This window comes from Ctenopharyngodon idella, chromosome 15, assembly GCF_019924925.1.
Source record: "Ctenopharyngodon idella isolate HZGC_01 chromosome 15, HZGC01, whole genome shotgun sequence".
In the NCBI taxonomy this organism is placed as follows: Eukaryota; Metazoa; Chordata; class Actinopteri; order Cypriniformes; family Xenocyprididae; genus Ctenopharyngodon; species Ctenopharyngodon idella.
In genome coordinates, this window is record NC_067234.1 from 3815972 (window position 1) to 3842357 (window position 26386).

The window sequence follows — 26386 nt, forward strand, 5'->3', positions numbered from 1 at the left end:
TCCAAAACCCACTCTGGAAAGGAGAAAAAAATATCCTTTGCTTTCCAACAGATGATTTAATCTAAAAAAAACATTCTCTCCATAATTTTTCATCTAAGGAAAACTCATGGTCTAATGTACTTCCTGATGGTCCCCTATGAGATATGTCTGGATTGTCTCTTAAAGTGCATAGTAATGATATAGAGAGAGTTTAACAAAAGCTTTGGCTAAAACTTCACCTTTTTTGATATCCAACACAGCTGGTTTATTTTCGTTCATGAAAACCGGAATGCTATTATTCCTTTGTATCCTATTCATCTTAATCATTCCCCACACTGAACTGATTTCAGTTTCTTCCCCTATATTCTCACAATATTGTCTCCAATAACTTCTTTTTGCATCTTTAATTACTTTCCTAACAATAGCTTGTTTCCTCTTGTACTCAATAAAATCATTAAAAACATTTTTTCCTAACCTTTTTCAGTGATTTATTATGAAGTGTTATTGCTTTACTACATTCATTAGTCCACCAAGGTACTGCCTTCTTCCTGCTACTTATTTTACATTTACCAATTACTTCTGCTGCTTTACAAAGACTATTACTTATTATATTGTTTAGTTCCCTTTCGAAAGGGAACTCAACACCTGCGTTTGAATACGCTATGGGGAACGTCATCATATGAACCGGTGTCTGAAAGCAATATCAAATCTTACCAATCCTATTGGCCGGCGACAGCCTATGACATCATAATAGACGCAACCCAGAAGTCTAAAGGAGCGCCTAGAGAAGCAGTCAGTATCTTTTCGTCTTCAGGGACTGTTCTGTCTGATCGCGATTCTTTGAATCTGGTAAAAATATTTAAACCATGTCTAACAAACATGTGTGGATCCGTGTCCCAGGTTTCTGACACCTGATGACATACACAATCTGTGCGTTATCTGTCTGGGAGAGGAGCATGCACGGACAGTGCTTGAGGGCGCTGTCTGTGTAAATTGTGAGCGTCTCTCTATAAAGACGCTCCGCTCATGTCTGGCCATCTTCTTGAGGGAAGAAGGGCCGGCATCTGTGCCTGGTGGTTCTGGTCCCGCTCGTGCTGAGGCAGAGCGGTGTCTGAAATCATGGGGCTCTCAGGTGGAGCTTGCTGAGGAGTTTGAGAGAGGTGTAAATCTCTCTCATCCCGCAGTGGCTGACGAGGGTGAGCTGCTAGATGATGATGATGTCCTCTCGTTGACATCATCAGATTCGGCAGCGAGTGCTCTTCTGGCGTTAAGCCCAAGAGAGCAGGAGATGGGGGTTGATGAAGAAGTGGGCGAGCCTGCTGAATCTTCTAAGCCTCCCTGCCCTGCGTATGCAGAGCTGCTCGAGGTTGTGGAACGCGCTTCTGGCAGGCTGCAGCTGCCTTGGGTGCATGTTAAGAGAGGGGCCGCACACAGACGGCTCGACAAGCGGTTCCTTTCCGGCCATAACCCGAAAGCCCCCGCGAGCCTTCCATTCCTTCCTGATCTACATGTCGAGATCGAGAAGGCATGGAAGAACCCATACTCGGCTCGTATTCAACGGCATCAGCGGGCTAATTTCGCTGATGTTGAGGGATTGAGCCAGCATGGGTATGTGTCGATGCCCCCTATTGACGAGACGTTTGCGAACTATCTAGTCACAGGGCGGGCCCCGACACTGAAAGCTCCGGTCCTGCCTTCCAAGCCCCTTAAGGTGACTTCTTGTTTGAATGGCAGGGCATACGCGGCAGCAGGTCAGGCTGGTGCTGCTTTACACACCATGGCAGTGTTATAAGCTTACCAGGCTGTCCTGCTGAAGGATCTGGATCAGGGGTAAGGTCTGTCCCCTGAGGCGGTAGAAGAGCTGTGCCGCACCACAGATCTAGCTCTCGATGGATGGAAGCAATGGTGGCCATGGAGAGACATCTGTGGCTGAACATGGCTGACATCGGGGAGAAAGAAAAGGGCTTTCTCCTCGATGCACCAGTTTCACCCTCTGAACTTTTTGGTACCTCCGTCGAGGTGGTGGTGGGAAAGTTCAGAGAGGCGAAGGCACACTCGGCAGCGTTTAAAACCTGCATACCGCTCAGATCTGATCCTGGGCCCAGACAGACAGAAGGTCCTGGTCCGTCCCGATTCGAGGATCGGAGACAGGCCCAGAAGTCCAGTGCGGCCACTTGGGCACCTCCTCCTCCTCGGAGCAGGTCCCAGAGAAGGCGGGACTCCAGGAAGAAGAAGCAGGATCTGAGGGAGGTGATCAATCACAGACGCCAGCAACGTCAGTGATTGATTTCCTCTCCATGAGGGGTAGCTACATCTACCCTCTCCTCTCTTCTTCCACCTCTTGAGTAATGGTTAATTTTACCCAGGCGCTTCTTACATTCAGGCTGAGGGCCGGGCCCATGATGAATATTTTTCTGATGGCTCGCCTTCTGGCTTGATAGTGAAGGGGCTCTTTCAGGCTTGAAAGAACTATAGATTCCATCCTTCTATGATGGTAAGTCTTCGTTCTTCGAGCCGCAGGGAGTAAGTTGGTTTATGTATTCTTATATTAAAATATGTTGACCTTGTCTTCCTGTATAGCTTTTTCATGGGTGTGTAAAGTAAAAAGTAAGGGGATTTAGGGCCCTGAAGTTCCCATTAGGTTGGTTATTTTTGTGTTGGTTATATGGCCACCTTTACAGCCACCATATGGTAGAGTAGCTTTCTCCTCTGGTTATAGCTAGAGTTTGTATTAGAGATTGTCACTCTTTTACTTCAGATAGATCTATGTTTAGCGTTGGCCTTCGGGGCTGCCTGACATTGTTTGGCTTGGGTTGAGCCTTGCTCCTCTGAGCTCTTGTTTTTAGAGTTTTCTGAGTTGCCTCCTCTATATTGAGAGTTTTAGAGGTTGAGTTTAAGCCCAGACAGATCTATGCTTATGTGTGGCCTTATAGGCCCACAGCTATAGCTGGCCTAGGCTAGAACTAGGGTTTAGGTGATGTACTGAAGCATTTCACACTATTACTACCCCTGTCAGAAGAAAGTGTAGTTTCCTAGTTCTGGCCTCCTCTTATCAGAGTTGTCAGGCCAAGGCCCGTTACCCCTTTGGTGTAGGTGCTAGATTATAGCAGCTAGGCAGCAGGCTATTGCTAGTCTCCCTGGTGCCGTTGTCTCATGTGGTAGGCCCCTTATCACTATGTGAATAAAAGAATGCTAGTGTTGCTAGGCCCCACTTTTCTAGAACTTTCATTCTTTGTAAATTAGTCTTTTCCCCTGAACCCCTTGAATTAACATTCAAGTTGAGTGAAACAGTGTTAGCATTCATTAAGCTCCTGTTCCCTAGGGTTCAGAACAGATATTTTCTGTTTTGGTGAAAAGCGTCCGCCCTGAAACTAGCACTACCACAGGTTTATGCCCATGATCTTTGAAGTAGTACGCCGGTGCTGGCCTCCTTCAGAGCATGGCAGCATTTTCATTTGTACTCCCCTTACTGTAAGGGTAAAAAGTGTTTCTTCCTGAGTACATTGCCTATTGGAATGTGTAGATTTAAGCTCAGGTTGAGTTAGGTACCTCACTTGATTGTTTGGTTCTCAGATTTGGAAGCCACTGGCTGATGCCCGTGTTTTCTGGAGTAGTAGGCCATGCTTGGGCCTCCTTCAGAGCATGTTGACGTACTTTGTACTCCTCTTGTTTTAAGAGTTAAGTGGTTTTCTAAGTACATTGCCCGTTGGAATGTGTGGGACAGATTTAAGCTCAGGTTGACTTAATTAGTTAACCTCACTGGATAGTCTGGTTCTCATTTTGCTCCCTTAGAACTTAGACACTGCCACGAGCTGACGCCACGTGTCTTTCTGAAGTCACAGGCCTTGTTTGGGCCTCCTTCAAGAACATGAAGGTGTAGGTCTGTACTCCTCTTGCTTTAAAGAATAAAAAGTGTTTTTACTGAGTACATTGCCTGGCAGAAATTAGCTCAGGTTGAGTTAACCTCACTGGATAGTTTGGTTCTCAGATTTGGAAGCTTAGGAACACTGCCACCGGTTGATGCCTGTGTCTTTCTGCTATAGTAGGCCCTGTTCAGGCCTCTTTCAAAGCAGAGTGGCAGAGTTTGTACTCCTCTTGCTTAGAGAGTAAAAGGTGTTTTACAGAGTACATTGCCTGTTGGAATGTGTTGAATTTGGATTTAGCTCAGGTTGAGTAGTTAACTTCACTGGAGTGTTTGGTTATCATATTTGGCTCCCTTAGAGCTTAGACACTGCCACAAGCTGACACCACGTGTCTGTCTGGAGTCGTAGGCCCTCTTTTGGGCCTCCTTCAGAACATGATGGCGTAAGTCTGTACTCCTCATGCCTAAAGAGTAAAAGTTGTTTTACTGAGTACACTGCTTGTCGGATTGTGTTGAGGTAGACTGTTATGTGGGCACTCTACAGTCTTTTTCTGCTAATTTAACTGGTTTCAATATGAACAAGTTCCTATGTTTGTGGGTGCTTGCTTTACCAGCAATTAAGCTGCCTTAGGTGTGTGGCCTTCACAGGCCAAATGAGCCCATTCCCCCATAGGGAATGCTGTCACTGACAGCCTATGTGAGACCCGTAGTTTCTGATGTTTGTCTAGCTATCTTGGCATGCACTCCCCTCAGCACAGCGGCGTGGGTATATCGTTCCCCATAGCGTATTCAAACTCAGTGTTGAGTTCCCTTTCGAAAGGGAACATCTCAGGTTATGTATGTAACCATGGTTCCCTGAGAACAGGGAACGAGACCTGCCATGCATCGGGGCTGCCTGCTGAACAGTCCCTTCAGACGATAAGGTATTGACTGCTTCTCTAGGCACTCCTTTATACTTCTGGGTCGCATCTATTATGGCGTCATAGGCTGTCGCCGGCCAATAGGATTGGTGAGATTTGATATTGCTTTCAGACACCGGTTCACATGATGACGTTCCCCATAGCGTATTCAAACGCAGTGTCTCATTCCCTGTTCTCAGGGAACCATGGTTACATACGTAACCTGAGACATTCTTCAACCTCCTCTACAGATTCTTCTATTTCTCTCATCAAAATCTCACTATGCTCCTTAAATTTATCCCAGTCAGCAGTAAATCCCAGTAAATTTCCATCTAGGCATTCTTTCCTCTACAATGACTTCCAAATCAATTCCTATTTTGCAAGTAATTGGAAAATGGCCACTACCTATTAAATTTTGATCCAATATATCCCACACACACCGCCTTGCCAGATTTCCAGTAACAATAGTTAAATCTAAGGCAGAAAACTTCCCTTTTGCTAAATCAATTATTGTTGCTCTTCCATCATTTACACAAACTAAATCATATCCATCTAGCATATCTTCTATGACATTTCCATTAAAATCTTTTTTTTTTTTTCACTTCCCCATAATGTACTATGCCCATTAAAATCTCCACACCAAACCAGACTGTTGATTCACTCCCCTAATTTCTTCTAGAATGTCTCTACTTAACCTTTTACATGGGTTATAGTAATTAATTATTCTTAATTTCTGATCCCCAACCCACACCTCTATTTCTACTACTTCTAATTCATTGCTTACTTTAATTGTTCTAAATTTGATTCCTTCCATTACAAACGTAGCCACTCCCCCTCCTACTCCAGAATCTCTATCCCTATTGTAACGAGGAGTCAGAAGCCATGGGATCCATGTGCAGCTTTATTGTTAACAATCGTAGTACAACAGTCAAGGGTAAATCACCAGCAACAGCAGTATCACAGGGAAGGCAGAAACGTAATGAAGGGACAGGCACAGGGTCGGGGCATGCAGCAAACAGAACAGGCAATATCCAGATAAACAGGCAGAAGGTCAGATGGGCAGGCAGCAAGACGTCGTAACAGTATAAACAATCCAAGGTCATACACGGGAAAACAATACACATGGGGAAATGCTCAGAAATGTCAGCCGTGGCAAAACAAGACTTCGCAGTGTGTGTATGTGAGAATGCGTGTTTTATAGTCCACCGGAAGGGGATCAGGTGAGCGCGTAATCAGCACCAGGCAGTGGGTTATGGGAAATGAAGTCCAAAAGAGTTAGTACTCCGGTGATGGAGCCCTCAGGTGGTGATTGGAAGGAGCCACAGAGGCCGAATCCGTGACACCTATGGACATTATTACCCTGTAATTTAAAATCCAAATGAGGCTTAAGCCAAGTTTCCTGAAAACAAATTACTCCTCTGCTAGATTCTGTTTCGGTAACTGGAAAACTCAGTTCCATTCTATTGTCACTCTTAGGTTTTGACATCTGAACCTTTTTGAGAGCCTCTGCATAAGTCAGACCTTCTGACACTCTGGAATTCACTCACACTCTGAAATTTAAAAGCTTCTTTCCTGTACAGGCATCCCCCATAGCCTGCACTGTGCTCCCCACCACAATTACAAAACTTTGGCTTTACATCTTGTTCACATTTACCGTACTCATGATTTCCTCCACATCTATTTCCCTCTACATACCGCAGCAACGTGTCCATACTTCTGACATTTATAGCACCTTAGTGGTGGAGGTACATGTGGTCTTACGGCATAGCTTAGAAATCCGATATATACTCTTTCGGGCAGTTTATCTTCCTCAAAATGTAGCATAACCGAAAGGCTATCAACCTTTTCTTTGTCCCTAACACACTTCAACCGTCTCGCCTCTTTCACCACAGCTCCTGTTATACCTTTTTGGATTTTTTCAACCGAGATCTCAGTCGGTACACCAGATATTACTCCTCTAAGGGTGCTTTCACACCTGCCTTATTTAGTTCGGTTGCACTAGAGTTCGTTTTCCCCTTTGGTGCGGTTCGTTTAGGCAGGTGTGAAAGCAGCAATCGCACTCGGGTGCGCACCAAAAGCAGGCCAAACAAGCGTACCGAGACCTCCTTGAAGAGGTGGTCTCGGTACGCTTTCAAATGAACTCTGGAGTGGTTCGTTTGTGGTGAGAACGTGATCCGACCTCGAACAGACCCAACTGCAAAAAAGTACTAATCATTTTTGGACAAAACTAGCTGCCGTAGTCAGCTGCGCTGTGCATTATGGGATGAGGAAGTCTTTGTTGACAGTCTGCACTTTAGCATGGCAGCTCGCGGACAAACTTGGAGTTGTGAGGAGGTGCGGAGCCTCATAGAAATTTGGTCTGATGACCATATTAGGTCCCAACTTTTGAAAACTCACAAGAACAGCGTGATCTTCTCGTTGTTTAGCAAACAACTCAGGGAAAGGGGGTTTGATAGATCTGTGGAACAGTGCCAGGTTAAGGCAAAGAAGTGCCGCCAGCAGTACAATCAAGTGTGGGATGCACTTAAAACAGGCAGCTCAGGTAAGGAGAAAGACAAGTTTCCCTAGTATGATGACCTCGATGATATACTTGGGACAAAAACGGACGTCGATCCGGTGGATGTTGTTGAGTCCCATGAAAGTTCAACATCGTCCGCTTCCAATAATGCTACTGATGCTAACACAGTTGACCAAGCTACCGCATCTGGTACCGATGTTGACGGTGAGTTTATTTAGTTTTTACACTTACCAATACAAAGCACTTATTTCAGAAGTTATGGTGTAACTTTAGGCATAGATTATACTTTGCCATGCCAGATATGACGGCAAGTTATGTTACTTCACATTAACCAGAAGCAGTTATATTTATTTTTATGTGATATTCTTTGTTTCACACACACACTGCATTGTTTACATTGCAATATGCATTGAAATATATTTTTATCTGCATTAAAATGACATAAGTAACAAAGAAATTGTGTTTTTCAATAAACAGTGGGAGATTCAAGCAACATATCATCTGATGCAGATGTCACAAACACCGTTGCTGATGCAGGAGTGTCTGATGATCCAAGTACAGAGAGCAGTGCCAATGAAGTAGGCATCATAGGAGGGAGACTGCCCATTCCTGGAGCCAAAGCTCGAAAAAAAAAGATAAAGTCTTGCAAAGCTAATGTTGACATCCAGGCATACATGACGGACAACAGAATGATGCTGACAGAATTGCATAGAGCTGAACAGAGCCAGGTGGCTCAAGAGGCTGCCTGTTTTGAGAGAATATTGAAGGCACAACAGGAGGCTGAGGAGAGAAGATTCCATGATGCAGGCACAGCAACAGGCCACTAACCAGATGTTTCTACAACTAATGGGCACTCTAGCAAGTGTGCTGAATCCTGGTCAGCCTCCACCTCATTCCTCAACAATGCCAGCCTGGACCACGACACCCCACCAACATCAATCCCTAGTGCTTGGTCCTTGTCCCACCTCTTTCAGCCAACTGCCCTGCTGCCAATGAATAATCCACATCACCACCGGCAATCAGAATCTCCATCCACCCAAGATGAACATCCTAGCACTTCATCCATTATACATGACATTAATAATACACACTACTACAACATGTAGTTTTTTTTTTGTTTTGTTTTTTGTATTTTGCAATTTAGGAAAGGCTTTGTTTGTGTAGGCCTTTAATGTGCACAGTCATTTTGTTTTTTGAATTGTTATGGAAGAAATTAATGTTTTCTGTTTAGTGTTCTGAAGAATATACTTCAGCAGAAATGACTACCCTGTGTGTGTTTACATTTCCCAGAAGTATGCTACCTCATTTTCATTATTTTTTTTTTTTAAACTTCTGGGATACACAAGGAGGATATATAATATAAAGTAAAAAGAGGACCGTTTGGTTTTTTTTTGGCACAACACACATTGTACTTAATTTAATATTTAGCATTTTTTTAATAAATAGCTTAAATGTTGTTTAACTGTAAAACATGTTTATTTTCTAATCATAATGTTTTTGTAGCCAACATTTATGGCAAAGTTACATTTGTCTGAAGTTAAACAGGCAGTTTGGTGTTAAAGGGTTAGTTCACCCAAAAATGAAAATAATGTCATTTATTACTCACCCTCATGCCGTTCCACACTCGTAAGACCTTCGTTAATCTTCGGAACACAAATTAAGATATTTTTGATTAAATCCCATGGCTCAATGAGGCCTCCATAGCCAGCAATGACATTTCCCCTCTCAAGATCCATTAATGTACTAAAAACATATTTAAATCAGTTCATGTGAGTACAGTGGTTCAATATTAATATTATAAAGCGACGAGAATATTTTTGGTGCGCTTAAAAAAAACAAAATAACGACTTATATAGTGATGGCCAATTTCAAAACACTGCGTCAGGAAGCTTCGGAGCATTATGAATCATGATTCGATACGCTGGTGTTCTGCTATATACTTTAGCATGGAGAGTGACAATGCCGAAAGACATTCATGGCCTCCAGGATTCCTGTCTGGTTATACGATGTTCATTCTATTACTCATCATACCCGCCCAAAAACCCAGGTAGAGTTGTGTGGTATCAGTGGGTCTCTAATGGTTATCCTTTAGTTTATGATTCAAGCAATCCATATAATGTCATTGAGAATTTTAGACGGAAAACTTCTTTATATGGAAACTTATCAAATTGGGATTGCTGTCTGCTGATCAAAAGCCTCCAACTGTCCCACCATGGAGAAAAACCGTATGCAAGGATTGACCCTAAAAATGTTGGGTGGCGCACCTATGCATTTTATGATGTCATCTCTACAATCCTTGTTGATGGTATGTAAATATTCTTGGAATAATATTCTTTCACTGTAATATCTGTGATTGTCCAACTGTAGTGAAATATTGTGTTTTGTTTGTTTGTTTGTTTTTGTTGTTGTCTTTTAATGCAATGAAATTCAGAAATTCAGATATTTTCAAGTGTTTGATGTATTAATAATAATGTTTCTGTCAATTATAGCCAGTCCACAGCCAGCCCAGCATCAGTATTTATGGAGGTGCAAGGATGGGTGACACCATCACAGTAGCATGTTCAACTTTCCACACGTGTCCATACAGCAAACCAAACATCATTCTGAAAGGTATAGAAGGAACTGATCAATTAGACAATGAGCATATTAAAGACGGCTTGTGGAAAATCATTCTGACACGCACAGGTGTCATAAAGGCCAAACGCTTGACTATTAAGTGTTTTGTAACACATCATGGTGGCATAACAGTGACAGCTACAAAAGGCAAAAGTGCCAGATGTGAGTGAACACAAATATGAACTGTGTACTATATTTGAAATGTCACATTTGGACCTATTACAAGATTTCACTTCAATTTTAGGTGTTCCTGATAAAATGACGATTTCCACTGCAAAATTTTCTGGAGGAAACACAGAGACCTATGTTGTTTTACATGTACAGTACAACGTGAGTAATCTGTTAGCGCCATGTATGGTTTGTGTGAACTTCACATGTCTCGTTATTTTAGTGGGATCTATTTTGGTTAGAATTTTTTGAAAAATTTCTATTTTTGTTTGTAAACTTTCAAACTCCACTGCTTAACTGAAAAAATTCAAAATTCAAAATTTGCCTTGTCATAATGTCTGCATACTAAATTGTAGTTAATCTTCTTTCTTGTATTTATTTGTGCACTGAATTGTGAACTGAACTGGTTACGTGAACATGGCAAACTAAGCAAAATCTGTTTCGTGTAGCCTTGCATTTTAATGACCGCAATTCATAATGCAATGCAAGTATGCATTTTATTCTAATGAACTGTAAATGGTAAGTGTAAATGGTCTTCCTTAAAATACCTTTAAAACACTTTAAATTACCCAACAATGTTAATATTGAGGCTTGTTACTGCAATTCACATAATTGTGTAAATTAGGTTCCTGGCCTAAGGCTCAAATGTGACACTTCACTTAAATGAAACATAATTGTTTAATCTTGTTTCTCTTACAGAGTATCAAAAACCAGTAGATCCAATCCAGAATGAAAGTGTGGGTTTTTCCCCCTATGTATAGCTACTCTCATATTTATATTATTGCACTGCACATATATTTTAGTTTTCTAATAATACTGATTAATCTATTGTATGGTATCATATGTCATTTTAGCTTAATTCCAGTATGAGGCAGATGTGATACCCAAGATCACTGCGTTGACTCGTTCCTGTGTGGTAATACCATGCAGTTTTAAGATGGAAGAAGAATATGTCACTCGTTTTCATGTTCTTTGGGTCACCAAAAAAGGTGGCTACATGTTCCACACAGACTCACGTCATGTCTTAGACAACTTTAAAGGCCGCACAAGGCTTCTTGGAAACCCAGATGAGCAGAACTGTACTGTGGAGATGGATAATGTGCAAACTCATGACAATGGGCCATTCTGCTTCAGAGCAGAAAAAGAAAATAAGAAATAAAGTTTCATCAACAGCTGTGTGTTCATTATAATGCGGGGTGAGGAAATATAACCACTCATTATTAGTTATAAAAAATGCTTTTAAAGATGCATCACATCCCATAACTAATATAATGTCTTTGTGTTTCTGGTTAAAAAGCATCTAAGCACAAAAAGTGTTTCTCTCCTTTGCCATATGGCAGATATGTTATATTAGTTATAGTTATATTAGCAAGTCTATTAAATACATTAGCTTAACAGTTTCTGTGATAAATTCAAACATGTGATTTTACTTTATTTTTCCCTATGCATCTCAGTGAGCCAAAACCCTACCTTGTGAGTAAATATCACTTCATCTAATTTCTTACATCATGGAAAACACATTCACTTTCTGTGATTAACATGCTATTGACTGACATTTGCATCTCTACATTTTTCTCTAAGGGTTATGATTATGATGCTGATGACACCAACCTATATGGAAATGTCTGATAAAATTGTTAAATCAACAGGGCTGTACCCTAGAAGTTAGAACGTGTGCTCTGAATTTCAGTCCAGTTTGCATCATTTCCCCATCCTGTTCCTCCTATTTTCTCTCTCACTCTGTTTAATATTGTTTTTTAATTGACAACAATGTAAAATGATATGAAAAAAAAGTTTCTGAATTTAACAAAAAAGTTATGAAAAGTTATAATCTTATGCTGCATGAAGATTCTAATTTAAAAAAAAAAATTAAATACAAAGTTTCTGAGTCTGTAGTTTTGAATTGACTTTAACATGCTTTTACGCTTCATATTATGTCATATTCTGTCTCTCTCTCTCTTGGCATTCCAACTTCACTAGGCAGCTTGATTGTGAGGAAAAAAAAAACAATCCACAAATCATATACCTTTTGTTTTAAATAAACGTGAAATAAATGTGAAATGTATTGTTAGAAAATTATGCTTGTGCTATGTTTAAAATACTAAAAAATGCATGTGGCTTAAGTGTACACAGTATTTTATTGTCTCAGATCTCATATCATTGCCATATTTCGTCCCCTTGGAATTATAAGGTTCTATCTGCGTTCTGAACAGTTTTGAGATATTGAGTTTCAAAGTTTTTGCATTCCATATAGCAAAAATTATATGGGGAACAAGTTTCTTTCAAACATGAAAATGACAGAGACCCTAAATGTATTCTAAATGTACAATATCAAAATCTTCTCAAACCTGTAAATGGGGATTTTTGGAACGGGTCAAATGCAGATAGAACCTTCTAATTCTAACAAAAAAAAAAAAAAAAAACACTTTTCACTTGGAATTATAAGGTTCTATCTGCCAAAAAATTAATAGGTTGTTTGCACATGACGTCATTGCTGCACGCGAAATGCAGCTGGAGGGCAAGGAGTGATTTTTCTATATAAAAATCCTATCACAAACTCAAAATTCCTATGTTTTGCGTCGTTTATGGTTGCTCATATCTATCAAACCGAGAAACCACAATGAGTTTTTATCGTTTACGTAACTTATATAGTTTTTTTAACTTAACAAGTTGTCACCTTTTATAGCGTTTTGCGTCTGCCGATACTGAAATGAGGATACCTGCTTACCTTTTTTGTTTTTGACATGGTTAAATAATCACATTCTTCATGGTATCGTTTGCAGGGAAGAGAAGATATTTTATCCCATTGCATGATCATTTGGTGTTTTCGCTTCAGTTTTGTAGAATTCCGTTTACAATGTTGATCTGGTTACCGTGAGAACAGTGTCACGTGTTGCTTCTTCAGCCATCATATGGTAGAAAATGTCCAAAAAAAAAAAAAAAAAAAAAGTGTTCAACAAGCTGAACAGAAGTCGATCCATTTCTTTGTTGGAAGGGTGTAAATGTAACTGTAGTTATGTTTTCTTTGTAAATATTCACTTTCCCATATGGCCATGGAGGAGAATCAAGGGGCATTTTTATTTTTTTTAGTATTTATTTCAACAATGACAAACGAAATTAAACCCATAGAAGCTTGTGAACAGTTTTGAAGTGGCTGCGTGCAAGTTATACTCATTCACAAACCGAGTGAAAGTCATGCTCGCAAATGTAATGTTAATTATTAAACCAAACAAAATACAACACTTTCAGAAACACTCAGCAATCTGATTATTTTATTGAGTGATAGGGAGTGGATTCAGTCAGTGACATTAGATTTGATATACGGCGTCTTCCCGTCACCACCTCAACCTGCTTCCCTTAGTGTTTTTACACAAAGGCTAAAATTGTATTACACCGTCCAGTTTTTTTTCCCTGAACGATGATGTGAGCTCCTGTTGCAATTCGGTGTTTCTCAATGTCAAGGATACTTCCTTGGCAGGACTGGTCCTTCCAAGTCACTTCCTTCAGAGGCTAGGCGAGGCTCCTCTTTAGCATTCGGAGAACACGTAAATGGAACAGACCAGAGCCGTTAAATGGCTCTGGAACAGACTAGGAAGTGCACGTTATTGCGTCATTACGTCAGTGAAAAGGTCCGCTTTCGGCGCTGAAAAATGAAAGTGCAAACGTTACTGGTTTGGTTGCTGTACAGCATTTTTTCCAATATGGAAATGGAGATGGTGAGGCAGCATCGGCGTCAGGCTAGCAGGAGGAGAATTTTAATTTGTCGCCACCTCTGCCGTCAAAGACGTGGGATGGTAAGTAACGTTAACGCTCTTATCATTCATTTAAAAATAATTACATCCATTATATTATGGGTCAAACTGACCCGCACTGTTTAAACACACTTGAATCAATATGATTAAAAAGGAGTTTATTGATTTAAAAACGATTATATTGCCTGAGTGAACAGAACTGCGTCCATAGCAACGCTCTGTTTTTCATGGCAACGGTGTGTTATACTTGCAGTGGTCTGTTATCTAGAAATAACAGACCGGAATTCAACCAAGCCATGTAATAATATTTCATATTTAAAAATATATATAATTTAAGAACTATTTGTTAAAGACTTGTCCTATCTCACAAACAAGATTTTTTTTTTTAATTTCCCCAACTAGGCTTTTTTTACCCTATTGAGCAAAATGATCCCTTCAGTCTTTCTCTCCACATTTTGAACATAATATATGTGTGTACTTTCGCATATGTATTTATTGCATTCAACACAAGTTGTACTGGTTTTACTGTCTTGTCGAGAAATTGTCAAATTGACCCACAACATAATAGGAGTGTTAAGCTTATTGACTGGTAACATTCTAGCTGTTAAAACACATGCAATGGTAAAATATGTGATCAACAAAAAAAAGCCTAGGCTATATGAAGTAAAAATTACAAGGTGAATCACCAGTAAATGGGAACAGCTTTAAATCCCCCCTCTGCAAATCAGTTGGGCCGATATGTTTAATAGTTTAACAAACATTAAATAAATGGCAAAACTGAAATTATACATAAACCTTCCTCTCTTCTACATGTTGTACAGGCTCGGCACTACTGTGCCCTCAATGCCACAGTGCCAGTACTGCAGCGGTACTTTGGAGGGGAGGACACTCGGCCAGACTTCAGGCTGGGCAGAGAGGCCATGCAGCAGCTGATGGTGGCCCTGAAGACTGACAGGCAGCACGGATGGGGCCCGACCCAGGAGACACTTGTGTTCCTGTTCTGGCTGGCAACCAGTTCAGCCTACAGAGTTGTCTCCATTGTCTTTAGCATGCCTCTTCCCACAGTGCACAGAGTTGTCCACAAGATGGTGGATGAGGTGGCTGTGCTCCCCCAATTTGTGCACTTCCCTCGCACACAGGAGGAGCTCCAAGTGGTTGGGGATGGTTTTGCTCGCTTGGCTAATCACCAAGCATTTGGAAAGGCAGCAGGGGCAGTAGACGGCTGCCACATAAGAATAAAATGTCCCGGCGGCCCTGATGGTCACGATTACAACAACAGAAAGCTCTTCCCTTCAGTGGTGCTCCAGGCAGTCTGTGACCATCAGGGTCGCTTTATTGACATCTTTGTGGGTTACCCAGGAAGTGTGCATGATGCACGCATCCTCAAGAACAGCCCCATCTACACTAGGGGGACTTACCCTCTGCCTGGGTATTTTCTCCTAGCTGACGGTGGCTACCCATGTCCACAGGAACCCCTGGCCCTTATCACACCATATAAGAGGCCAGTGAGAGGCATGGCAGAGCAAAGGTTCAACTACCATCATTCCAAAGGTCGCACAATCATTGAGCGTGCATTTGGAATGATGAAAACCCGCTTCAGGTGCATCTTTTTAGAAGCACTTGAAGTACATACACTGTTTGTCCCTAAGGTAATAAATCATTGCAATACTTCTGTAGTGGATTTCTTAATCAAATCATAGTATCCTACTCAAAATAACAGTTAATGCTTAACAACTGCTAAAGTCACACTATCTTCTGTGTTCATGTGTTTTCACATCTCAACAGTCTTGTATCCTTTTGGTCTGCCTTGTGCACAGGTGGTGACGGCGTGTGTAATTTTGCACAACATTTGTGTTGGTGTCTGGGATGTGCTGGAAGAGGTTGTGGAGGAGGACAACCAGCCACCTGGGGAGCTTGATTGTGGGGAGAGCCGGAGTGGAGCTGCTTGGCGGGCTGCGCTGACCAACGAGGTGTCTGCACTCCACAAGGCACCTCTTGACCATGACTATTTATGCCAGGTGAATAATTAAGTGTGGACTATGACCTGCTGTGCTTACATCCAAGTACATACAACACCACCATTGGTAAACACCCATACAGTCAAGAAGGTAAATGAAATATACTTAATGTACCAGTGATGTACTGTATTATGGTCTTAACGGACCATAAAAATACATTAAGTATATTTTATTTACCTTCAGTGATACAATATTAAATATACTGCAACTGTTGTAGAATCAATTATCATCTTACATGACAGATTGGATTACCACTGGACTAACCTAAACTTTCTTCTTCTGTCTGCAGCCTTGAAGCAACAACAGCACTTGTGTTCTTCTCGTCTTGTTGTATATAGTTGTAGATATGAGAATGTTGTTTAAATGAATTTGCTGATTCATGTATATATTTGTCAATATAGAAATGTTTAAATAATTTTTTTTTTATGTAACAAAGATGAAATTAATGCTTTTTGTAGAGCTTGGAATACCGAATCACAAAACGTTGTAAATAAGGGTGAAGATATTGTTCAATACATTGTTTTGTTTTTCTATTGTGGTCTAAAGAACAAGGTTTTTAAAAAAATGGATATACAGTTTATATTAAATAATTAAGGGGCAAAGACAAAACCAGTTCAATTTAATTGACTTTATTTTTCCGCCAACCTCTCCAACAGCAAAAAAAAAAAAAAGCGGTTTGCCCTCTCTCTGGCCTCTGCTTCCCTTCTCTCATCTGCGGATTGGATCCTCTCGCTCCCTTCTCCTCTTCTCTCCTCTGTGCCCTGCTCTCTCTTTGCTCCTGTCTCCTCCTCCTCCTCATCCTCGCCTCTCCCTTCATCTGCCTCTTGTGCAGTGCTTGGCCCTGGTTTTTCCTCTTGGATCGAGGCAATAAGGCAAGGGGGCGAGACTGCTGCAGACTGCCCTAATGCCTCGTCCATGAGGGCAAACCAGGGCCAATTTGCTGCGGTCGCCTTGCCATCCTCTGTCCCTTGACCTGTGGCAGGACACTTACATTCCTAAACAGTGAAGATCAAAAAGTTGTGATTATGTACACTACCGTTCAAAAGTTTGGGGTCAGTACGATTTTAAATGCTTTTTAAAAGAATTCTCTTCAGCTAACCATGGCTGCACTTATTTGATTAAAAATACTACAAAAATCAGTTATAGTATTAAATATTATTACAGTGTAAATCAGCTGTTTTCTATGTGAATATACAGTAAAGTGTAATTTATTCCTGTGATCAAAGCTGAATTTTCAGCATCACCAGTCTTCAGTGTCACATGATCCTTCACAAATCAGCATAATGTGAGGATTTGATGCTTAAGAAACATTTATTATTATCAATGTTGAAAACAGTTGTTAGTCTGTCAGTTGTACAGTTTTTTTTCAGGATTCTTTGATGAATAGGAAGTTCAAAAGAACAGCATTTGTTTGAAATAGAATTTTTTGTAACATTATGAATGTCTTTACTGTCACTTTCGATCAAATTAATTATTCCTCGATAAATAAAAGTATTGATTTCTTTCCTCCAAAAAATAAAAATAAAATTCTCACTGACCCCAAACTTTTGAACGGTAGTGTATTAGTACTATTGTACACTACACTGCATATACTTGCTGGAAGCAGACCCAAGTCTGCCAGGTTTACATTCAAGGCTTACTTAAAAAAAAAAAAATCACAAGTTACATTAAAATGTGGATAAACAATTATTTCCATACTTGTCTCCCACCTTGTACTTGGTTTTTAAATTGTCCCACTTTTTTTTTTGCCTGGGCGTGGGAAACCCTCCCTTCGAGCCCCATCTTCTCCAAAATAAGCCTATGTGAATGACGGGGGGAGAAATAAAAAGAAGATTACACAGCTATCACTTATGAACATTAAATAATTTGCTTCTCACCGATAGCCGTTCTCCCCCCGGTAAACAGCTGCTTGTTTTCTACACGGAGACTAATGAACGCCTCCGTTTGTTCCTTGGTCCCTGTTAAAAAAGACGAGAAAGCTATGAATAACGCTGTGAATTGTATAATGGTATAATATTAACGTTAAATTACTTTGGACATCTTAACTAGTTATTTATAAAAGAAATGCTGGTGACGTCAACCAAGCTAACAATTGTTAAATGACGGTCCGGTTCAGTTAGCCATCAATAACGTAATTTGTATTTGTATAATTTATAATATCAATACGGTAGTAATTTGTACTGGCATTTAAACGTTAAACTTTATTTATCTGACATATTTACTACAGTTATAACAAATGTTTGGTAACGTAAATATACTTACATTTGAAAGCATATTGCCCGCTAACGTCCGACATTTTTTTTTTTTTTTTAATTTTTTGAACAAGATCGCAAAGCTGCGCGCATAGGATTGTGGGTGATTTGAGAGCGCGAAGGTTACACATATGCATCCTTTCCTGTATATGGGATATTTTTCGAACGAAGGACTCAGTCCTTGTTTGAAATTCCGAGGATCCTCGACATTGGAACAGTCCTTCGACGGATGTCGATGACGTAGCATTCTTTAAAATTCTGGCTTCCGAGGATCCTTCCTTGCCATTGAGAAACGCCTTAGGCCTATTCAGCATAATGACCTACAATGGCGACATTTTTCACAATCACAACAGAAAATCAAAAATACTGCCCTTAACGTCACTAGCAGAAAGGCAGCGCGATATAAACAAATTCAGACCAGAACTCAACGCGGCGTGACGGCAGCTTCACGTTCTCTATATCTACCTCCTCGATGGCAGTCAAGTCTTTCAATTCAGTATAAAAATCGCTCCTCTTCATAACATAAGGTTCACGTCCAAAATATGTTGTGATTTTCTGTTTATACCTTTCTAAACCAGCACAGTACGGACTTTTCCCCATCTCTTCCATTCTAATTTTCACTGCTTGCCCTCCACATTCATTTCGCGCGTCACCAGAACCACGTGATTGCAAACAACCTATTGAAGCAATCATTTTCAATAAAGCCAAAGAGTTTACTTATAATTTGTTTTAAAAAATAAAATTAGTTGTAACAATGTGTTGACATGCATGAGAAAGTTAAATTTAATGGTTTTTATGACATTTATTTCATATTTTAAATTAATATTTTTTTCTTGTTCAGGTTAAGCATAAATGCAGTGCTAAATCTTTTGTCCAGTGCAGATGTTAAATTTAGGTAGGAATATGGTGGGTAATTTAACACATTATTGCAGAAACCATTTAAGTTTAAGTTTCCTTTTGTTTAGACAGAAAGCAGTTTCTGTAATACATCTGCAGGACTTTATTCCTCAGAAAGTGGGACAGATAAAATGGCTTTCTCTCTATACATCAGTATGGCTGAAATAACATGCTAACGTTTATTGTTGTAATTAAGACCCCATCAATTAAATTATTGAGAATTTTACCTTTAAGCCTTAATATTGTAAAATTTAAGACCTTTTAAGACTAAAAAACTGCAAGAAAACAGACAATGCTTCAGCAAAGGTGTTTAAGTTTAATTTTCACTATATATAATTCACTATATATAATTAAAAATATTTCACATTTACAAACATTTAAATTACTTCAACTATGCAACAACTCAGTTTTTACCAACAATGTAAAATTTAACTTAACTTTAAATCAACTTTAATCCAGTGTGCCATAGCATATAGCTTTATAGCTACATAGTACAGCTCAGTACAAGTACACAGGATGGATCAAGGTTAAAACATAACCTAATATATAGGTTATATATTGGTCCTCGTGTGTGCATTCGCAGTGCTGATTGGCTCACGCAGATAGAACCTTATAGAACCAAGTTAGAGTTCGACTTTGTAGATAGAACCTTTTTGTTTTTTTTTTAAAAAAACTCAATTTTGACAAAAATGTCAGATAGAACCTTATAATTCCAAGGGGATGATTTGTCTGCTAGAAATTCAAGTAGTAACAATATCTAAAGAGACATTTCCATTGTCAGGATGTGCTTGACAGAACATTGTATTGCCTGTTATCAACATTTCACCTGCTTCATGTGCAATAAAGTTTCAAAAACAAGGGATGTCCCAATCATGTTTTTTTCTCTTTCTTTCTTTTTTCTCCAGATCCAATCTGAGTCAGTTAATATTAAATATCTGCTAATACAGAGTTGAAATTAAATTGAGTTGAGTTGATCTGCTGACAGATAGTTTGGAGAGGGAGTGAGGGATAATGTATGTCTTTTTGATAAAATATGGGCATACTAGAAAATTCCAGACAGGTGTGTTGAGGTAAGCAGGAGCCAAAGACTATAGAACCCAAGAGGCGACACTTTGATACTTATTGGGTAACAGCCACTAGATGGCGCTCCAGTAGCGCGGCCGCCATTATGGGGTGAAAATACTAACTGGACCATAGAATCCTTCACATCTTACGCACCCAAAAACGGCTAATTTCACTGCCAAATCAGAAGCGCAGTAGAACAGTTTTTTAAATTAAGTCACCAGTAAATTGTATGGCTCCTACAGTAAATGTTGTATTGTCTTATATATGTTTTATTTTACCAGTTGTGGAATCCAACCATTCATCTGAGGTAATGTATAGTTAGCCTACTTTATTGAGTATTTCCATTTTATGCAACTTTACACATTTATTAATAGTAAATTAATGATTAATAAATTTAAGATCATCATGTTTGCAGCGAACAATATATTTCAGACCTAGTGGAGTAATAGTAATAATAGTATCTAGGTCTGAATTGAAATATATATACTGTACGTTTTAATGGATCATGCTACAAACATAATGATCTTATAATACATAATGCATTGCTGTGTCCGTTATCGCATAATTCCCACTTTTGGACACTTTCCCGCTTTAAGGGACATTAGACAACACTGCAAAAACAAGCTGTTATATTCATATATTTATTGTCCAACATTCCCAATTTTTCTGATGCATGTCCTTAATTTAATTTCGTATGTTGGTATTAATTCAGTGTTTATAATGCTAATACTTGAACTTCAAAGAAATTTAACCCAAACTGACTGGGTTTCTAGAGAGCAAAGGTTTTGTGAAAAAAGTGGAAGACTTAAACACAAAGTGTGTAAAATAAACTGTTAATAGGATTTGATGATCACTAGTGATAGTATTTTATTCTGTGTTGTCATCATTCAGGTTTGATTTCAGCTTTAATGTACGTATTTTTTAACAAAGCAGCTGATATTACCATAGAAACTAGTGGATTGCCGACTCGCTTTCACCCCAAAATGGCGGAAACGCAGGGCCGCTGCTGGGCGCCGGTGTTGCAATGGAACGTTCTATTGAGTGTCGCTTCTTGTTAGTGTATATTCTTTGCTGGAGCTAAACTCTGCAGGACAGTGGCCCTCCAGGAGCAGGTTTGGACACTCCTGCTCTTGCCTGATCATAACCCTTGTTTTTCCAGTGTTGTTCCTTTGACCTTTTCTCTTTTGTAATGTCTCTCAGATGGTTCTCTTTCTACAGTCTTTCTTCAAATCTCCCTCTTGCTCATTCTCTCTCTCTCTCTCTCCTCCCCTATCATGAGTGGACACGCCCCCTACTGCTGATTGGCTATAAGTCGCTTACTGCTCCTAACACCATATTTTGCGTGATTTTTTTTCCCAAACCAGTTCAGCGGAAATCCCGCCCTGAAGCCGATTCTAAACATTTAATTGGCCATGTCAATCACAATAATGATTGCCTACACCAAACCCTGATCCCTAAACCTACCCGTCACTGTAACCTGAGCCAATGAAATTGGTTGCAGGGCGGGGATTTCCGCTGAAGCGTTTGGGGAAAAAAATCACGCATGCCTAGTAAGACCTTGATTAGTTGGCTCAGGTGTGTTTAATTGGGGGTTGGAGCTGAACTCTGCAGGACAGTGGCCCTCCAGGAGCAGGTTTGGACACCCCTGTGGGCAAGAGCTTTAGGACCCGCGTTAATATTAGAAAAGCATTCCAGTGCTGGAGAGACCTAATCGGGAAGGCCTGAATACGGATGCTGAGGTTGCTTTGTTTCTGCTCCATATACGAGTAACATTTGCTATTTGCTATTTCACAGAACCAAGATTTTATGTCCTGTATGTATGTTGATTTTTTGTTCTTCCTTATAGTTTGTTCGTCATCTATGTGTAGCAGTACGATCTGCCCTCCCCTGACGTCATCCAGCAAATTGAGGGCGTGGTCTGATTGAGGGTCATTTACCTGCTTATAAAATCGTTTCGGTTTGTGTTATGTGGGTGCATTTGTTTTGTGGCAGCGAGCGAGCCGCCGTACTTCCGGGTTTTCGTGTGGATGGTGTCGAGGTAAGAGTGTTGGCAGTGAGTGGTTTGCAATGCTTATGGTCTATTACACTGGGTTTTATGAACCGATTTCATTTAAGGGTGGACTGAGGAGCTTTTCAGGAAGCCCTTTAATCACTGCGTGTAATGGAGACATTCTTATTATACATCTGCATCCGTGCTTTGTGAGTCGCCGTACAGGTATGTGTTGACGTTGACTTTACTATTAACTTTATATGGGTTTTCATGATCGGTTGATTTAAAGTATGTTTCCTCTATTTAAGGTGCGGGCCAATGTGCAAGGGACGTTACAGTGGGCTGCTGTAGTGGGCTTGTCGCTTGCTGTTTGGCTTTTCTGCGCTATGTGCATCGTTTGACCCTGCTTTGAAGTTTGCCTGATTACCTGCTTTATCTTGCTACGGCTGCTTCACGCTGCGTCATCCCTCTTGTCTGCTTCGCTTTGCTCAGCTGTGTATCTTCTTCTACATATCTGGTCTCTAGAGCTGTGTCATCTTCCATCGGGACTGTATGCGGTGACGCTGGATTAACAGTTGATTAACATTTTGTCGCTTCCGTATGTTAACAGTGTATCGTTGCCGCACTTAAATACTTACAGGATCAGCTGGACTGCGGTCTGGACTTGGGGTATGGGGCTTATTTTCAATAGTACCGTGAGTAACTGATCTAAAAGTGGCGTGCGACAGGGTAGCTACTACCTGACTGTCACTTTCATTGTTTTCTTTTTTTGGGTTATTGTGTTTGATTTAATTGTTTATTTTCTATTACTTTTTTTTCTTCTTTTGCTTGGTGTTATTATTCTCATTGATCTTTCTTTTTGGTTTCTATTTTTTTTTTTTATTGGTTTGAGTTTGTAGTATAATTTCTTTTTGTTTTCTGATCAATTCAGTGGAATTATTTTTTATTTTCTTTTGTGACATGCATCCCTTTTTTGTACATGTGTCTCTGTGATCATTTTTACTGGTGTTTTGCCTATTGCAGCCTGCTGGTAACCCAGTAGCTGGGGCGCTCTAAGTAACCAGCAGTATTTTTGGATAGCTGACTGTGTTGAGAATCAGGTTGTTGTATGTGATGTTTGGTCCAATTTATGTGTTTTAAATTATGTGTTTGTTTCTTTTCCCTTCAGGAGTGGGGCGGCCGGCGGCAGCAGTGTAGCATCTTGTGGTGGTGGGCCTTTTACTTGCAGTGTTCACAGTGAGGTGTGCCGTGCTGTGCTGTGGTGTGCTGTGGTGCGTGTGTGCACGCGTGAGTGCTGTGTTCTCTCTGCTTAAAGGACGCCAGGCCTTCCCCCACCCTGAAGTGGGATGTCTTGTTTGTTTTATTTTTAACTATTTGATACAGTGAATCAAATTGAATCTGTTTTGAATAAAGTTTTTGTTTTAAACTCAACTCTGGTCTGATACCTGACCCAGTCGTGACGAACCTATGTGCCTTAATGTTGAGGGCAGTCCTGGAAATAGCCTCCGGGTGGCGTAGTCTGTATAATTTATTAGTTCGTAACGCCACATATGCTTTATTTTGCACAGAGCTTTATTTTGCTTTGCTTTAGATATGGTAAAGAGACATCCACACTCTTGCATTGCATGATTGTACATGTCGGGGGTATGGAGCAATGCAGTGGCAGAGCCAGGATTTTTTCATAGGGGTGGCCAGGCAGAGGCCTGCAACCAGTCTGGGGTGGCACAGAAATCTTTGAATATTTCAACATAAAAAGTGAGTCTGACTATAATTTATTGGACTGTGCCTACAACACAACTGAATACAGTTAATTTGTACTTAATTGTAATTGAGATGGTGAATTAGATCATGGAATACTGAGTGAATATGACCATTTAAAAAAAAAAAAATTATTCCTCACCTGCAGGCATATTAATAAAGGGGCTCACACATAGCTAAATTTCAACTTGTTCATTCAATTCAATTCACATTTATTTGTATAGCGCTTTTCACAATACATATCGTTTCAAAGCAGCGTTACAGAGAATCCATGTCAACATTACAATTTGGAGAATGCAGTTAGTTAATAATGTAATAATTTAGGCAATTAATATACAATCACTGTTAGCAATTTAATTGAAGGTAGAAGCAAAGAGCTCCTGGAAAAATGAATTACATATTAACAATAATTAGGATATATAGAAATTTGCGAATGTGCGTGTTGATCCACATGTTGCATCTTCTGAAGTCCTCGCAGGAGTTGGCGCCGTCTCTTCCAAAGTTTTAGTCATCTGAGGTCTTCTTAAGAGGCTGGATCCAAACTGAAACTGATGTATTCTCTAGTCACCTCGGGACGGGTGTCCCGAGGTAAAACGGAAAAGCAAATGGAGAATAATTAGCATAGCTGCTGTTCATAACATTAAGCAAAGATAGTCATGTGCAATTGATCTGATATGAGATGCATTATGTGAATGCTTGGCTAAAGAGATGTGTCTTTAATCTGGATTTAAAATGGGTGAGCGAGTCTGAGCCCCGAACATTATCAGGAAGGCTGTTCCAGAGTTTAGGAGCCAAATGTGAAAACGCTCTCCCTCCTTTAGAGGACTTAGCTATCCTAGGTACAACCAGAAGTCCAGAGTTTTGTGATCTTAAAGAGCGTGAAGGATTGTAAGGCGATAAAAGATCGGTTAAGTACACAGGAGCTAAACCATTTAGAGCCTTATAGGTCATTAGCAGGACAAGTCTAATATAACACCCAGGTCTTTAACTGTCGAGGATGGAGTAACAGTACATCCTTCTAAATGCAAATTGTAGTCTGAGAGATTCTGTGTACAGGTTTTTGGCCCAATAAGTAATACTTCAGTCTTATCTGAATTTAATAGAAGAAAATTACTAGTCATCCAATGTTTTACTTCTTTAACACACTCTGTCAGATTGGATAATTTAGAGTTTTCATCTGGTTGTTTTGAAATATATAACTGAGTATCATCGGCATAGCAGTGGAAACTGATTCCATGTCTTCTTATAATATTACCAAGTGGCAGCATGTATATTGAAAATAGCAGAGGGCCTAACACAGATCCTTGAGGCACTCCATAATTTACTATCGTTATCTTAGATTTTTCCCCGTTTAAATAAACAAAATTGTGACGGTCTGATAGATACGACCTAAACCACCGTAATGCCTGTCCCTGAATACCAGTGTAATTCTGTAGTCGATCTAGGAGTATTTTATGATCTATAGTGTCGAACGCAGCACTGAGATCAAGTAACACTAGTATTGAGATACAGCCTTGGTCAGAAGCTAGAAGTAAGTCATTTGTAATTTTAACGAGCACAGTTTCTGTGCTATGATGAGACCTGAATCCTGACTGAAATTTTTCATAGATAGCATTTTTTTGCAAGAAGGAGCACAATTGGATTCAGCTTGTTCTGGTTCTCAAAACCCCCAATAGCTTGTTCTCCATTGTTGCATCTTCATGAGACATCCAGATAACTACATACTGTAGTGTAGTTCAAAGATTATTCAACCTTCATTGAATTTTATGTATAATCAATGAACTCTTCAACAATTCTGAGTTTGTCTGTTTCAAAAACTAACCAAAAAAGTAAACACTAAATGTTTAACTTTCTATACTGTCAAAATAAATAATTGCAACAGTTCTATCATACCTAAATTAAACTCGGTACAAAGAAAAAAATGTGTTCTCTTTTGAATTCCCATTTGCAAGAATGTGAATAAGGGCGGATGTCAACAGCACATAAATGCCAGAATGTAAAATTAATTATGTATATATATAAAATTAGCATCTCCTAGTACAAATGCACAGTTCTCACATTTATTTATGCATTAATACATATTATTTACATATCAGCATTGTGCCTTATATTGTGATCTTACATAGCAGAATATTTTAGTCCAGAGACATGTGACGCATGGCTATATATAACAAATACATGCATGCATGCATAGTTCTAACGCAGCTTTAATCGCCTTATTGGTTATTCCATGACTTAATAGACGACAGAACTACGACGTTGCATGCTCGTAGTTTCTTTTGCGCTTTATTTGTAGTGAATTAAGCCTAATACACAGTGCGCCGTATTTGCGCATGATTGAAAAGTGCGCGCCGTGAGCACAGTATACCGGCTGACACGACAGGAAAGTAGGCTACGTTTTTTTTCCTGAGTTTTACTGATAATAGATCTGACCGCAGATACCTAATAAGGACAACGCGTTTCTCTCAGCATCTGACAAGAGTCTCACCGGCTTTCACACACGTCTTTCAAAATAAAAGTGGCATCATAAAAAAAGGATTTTACGTTTGATGTTGTTGTTTCTTTGACTGCACACATTGCGACCCACTCAAAACAGTCTTGCAACCCACCAG

The 26386-nt window shown here is 39.9% G+C and overlaps 1 protein-coding gene and 1 long non-coding RNA gene across 15 annotated transcripts in view; one reads left to right on the forward strand and one right to left on the reverse strand.

The window, feature by feature from the left end:
* Positions 1–26386, forward strand: part of LOC127496289 (sialoadhesin-like) — a 256687-nt gene that overhangs the window by 63007 nt on the left and 167294 nt on the right. Inside the window, exon 17 of one of the 14 annotated variants that reach the window (XM_051864143.1) lies at positions 11624–11688. The exons of the other annotated variants lie outside the window; for them this stretch is intronic. Within the exon in view, the coding sequence (XP_051720103.1) occupies positions 11624–11671 (48 nt within the window). The 3' untranslated portion in view covers positions 11672–11688. Of the gene's footprint in view, positions 1–11623; positions 11689–26386 lie in introns of those variants that run through there. 14 annotated transcript variants of the gene reach the window in all.
* On the reverse strand, positions 16116–17770 carry LOC127496328 (uncharacterized). Its single transcript, XR_007925296.1, has 3 exons — positions 17690–17770; positions 17522–17610; positions 16116–16807 (listed from the first exon to the last, which is right to left on the reverse strand). It is a non-coding gene; the product is annotated as an uncharacterized LOC127496328 (long non-coding RNA).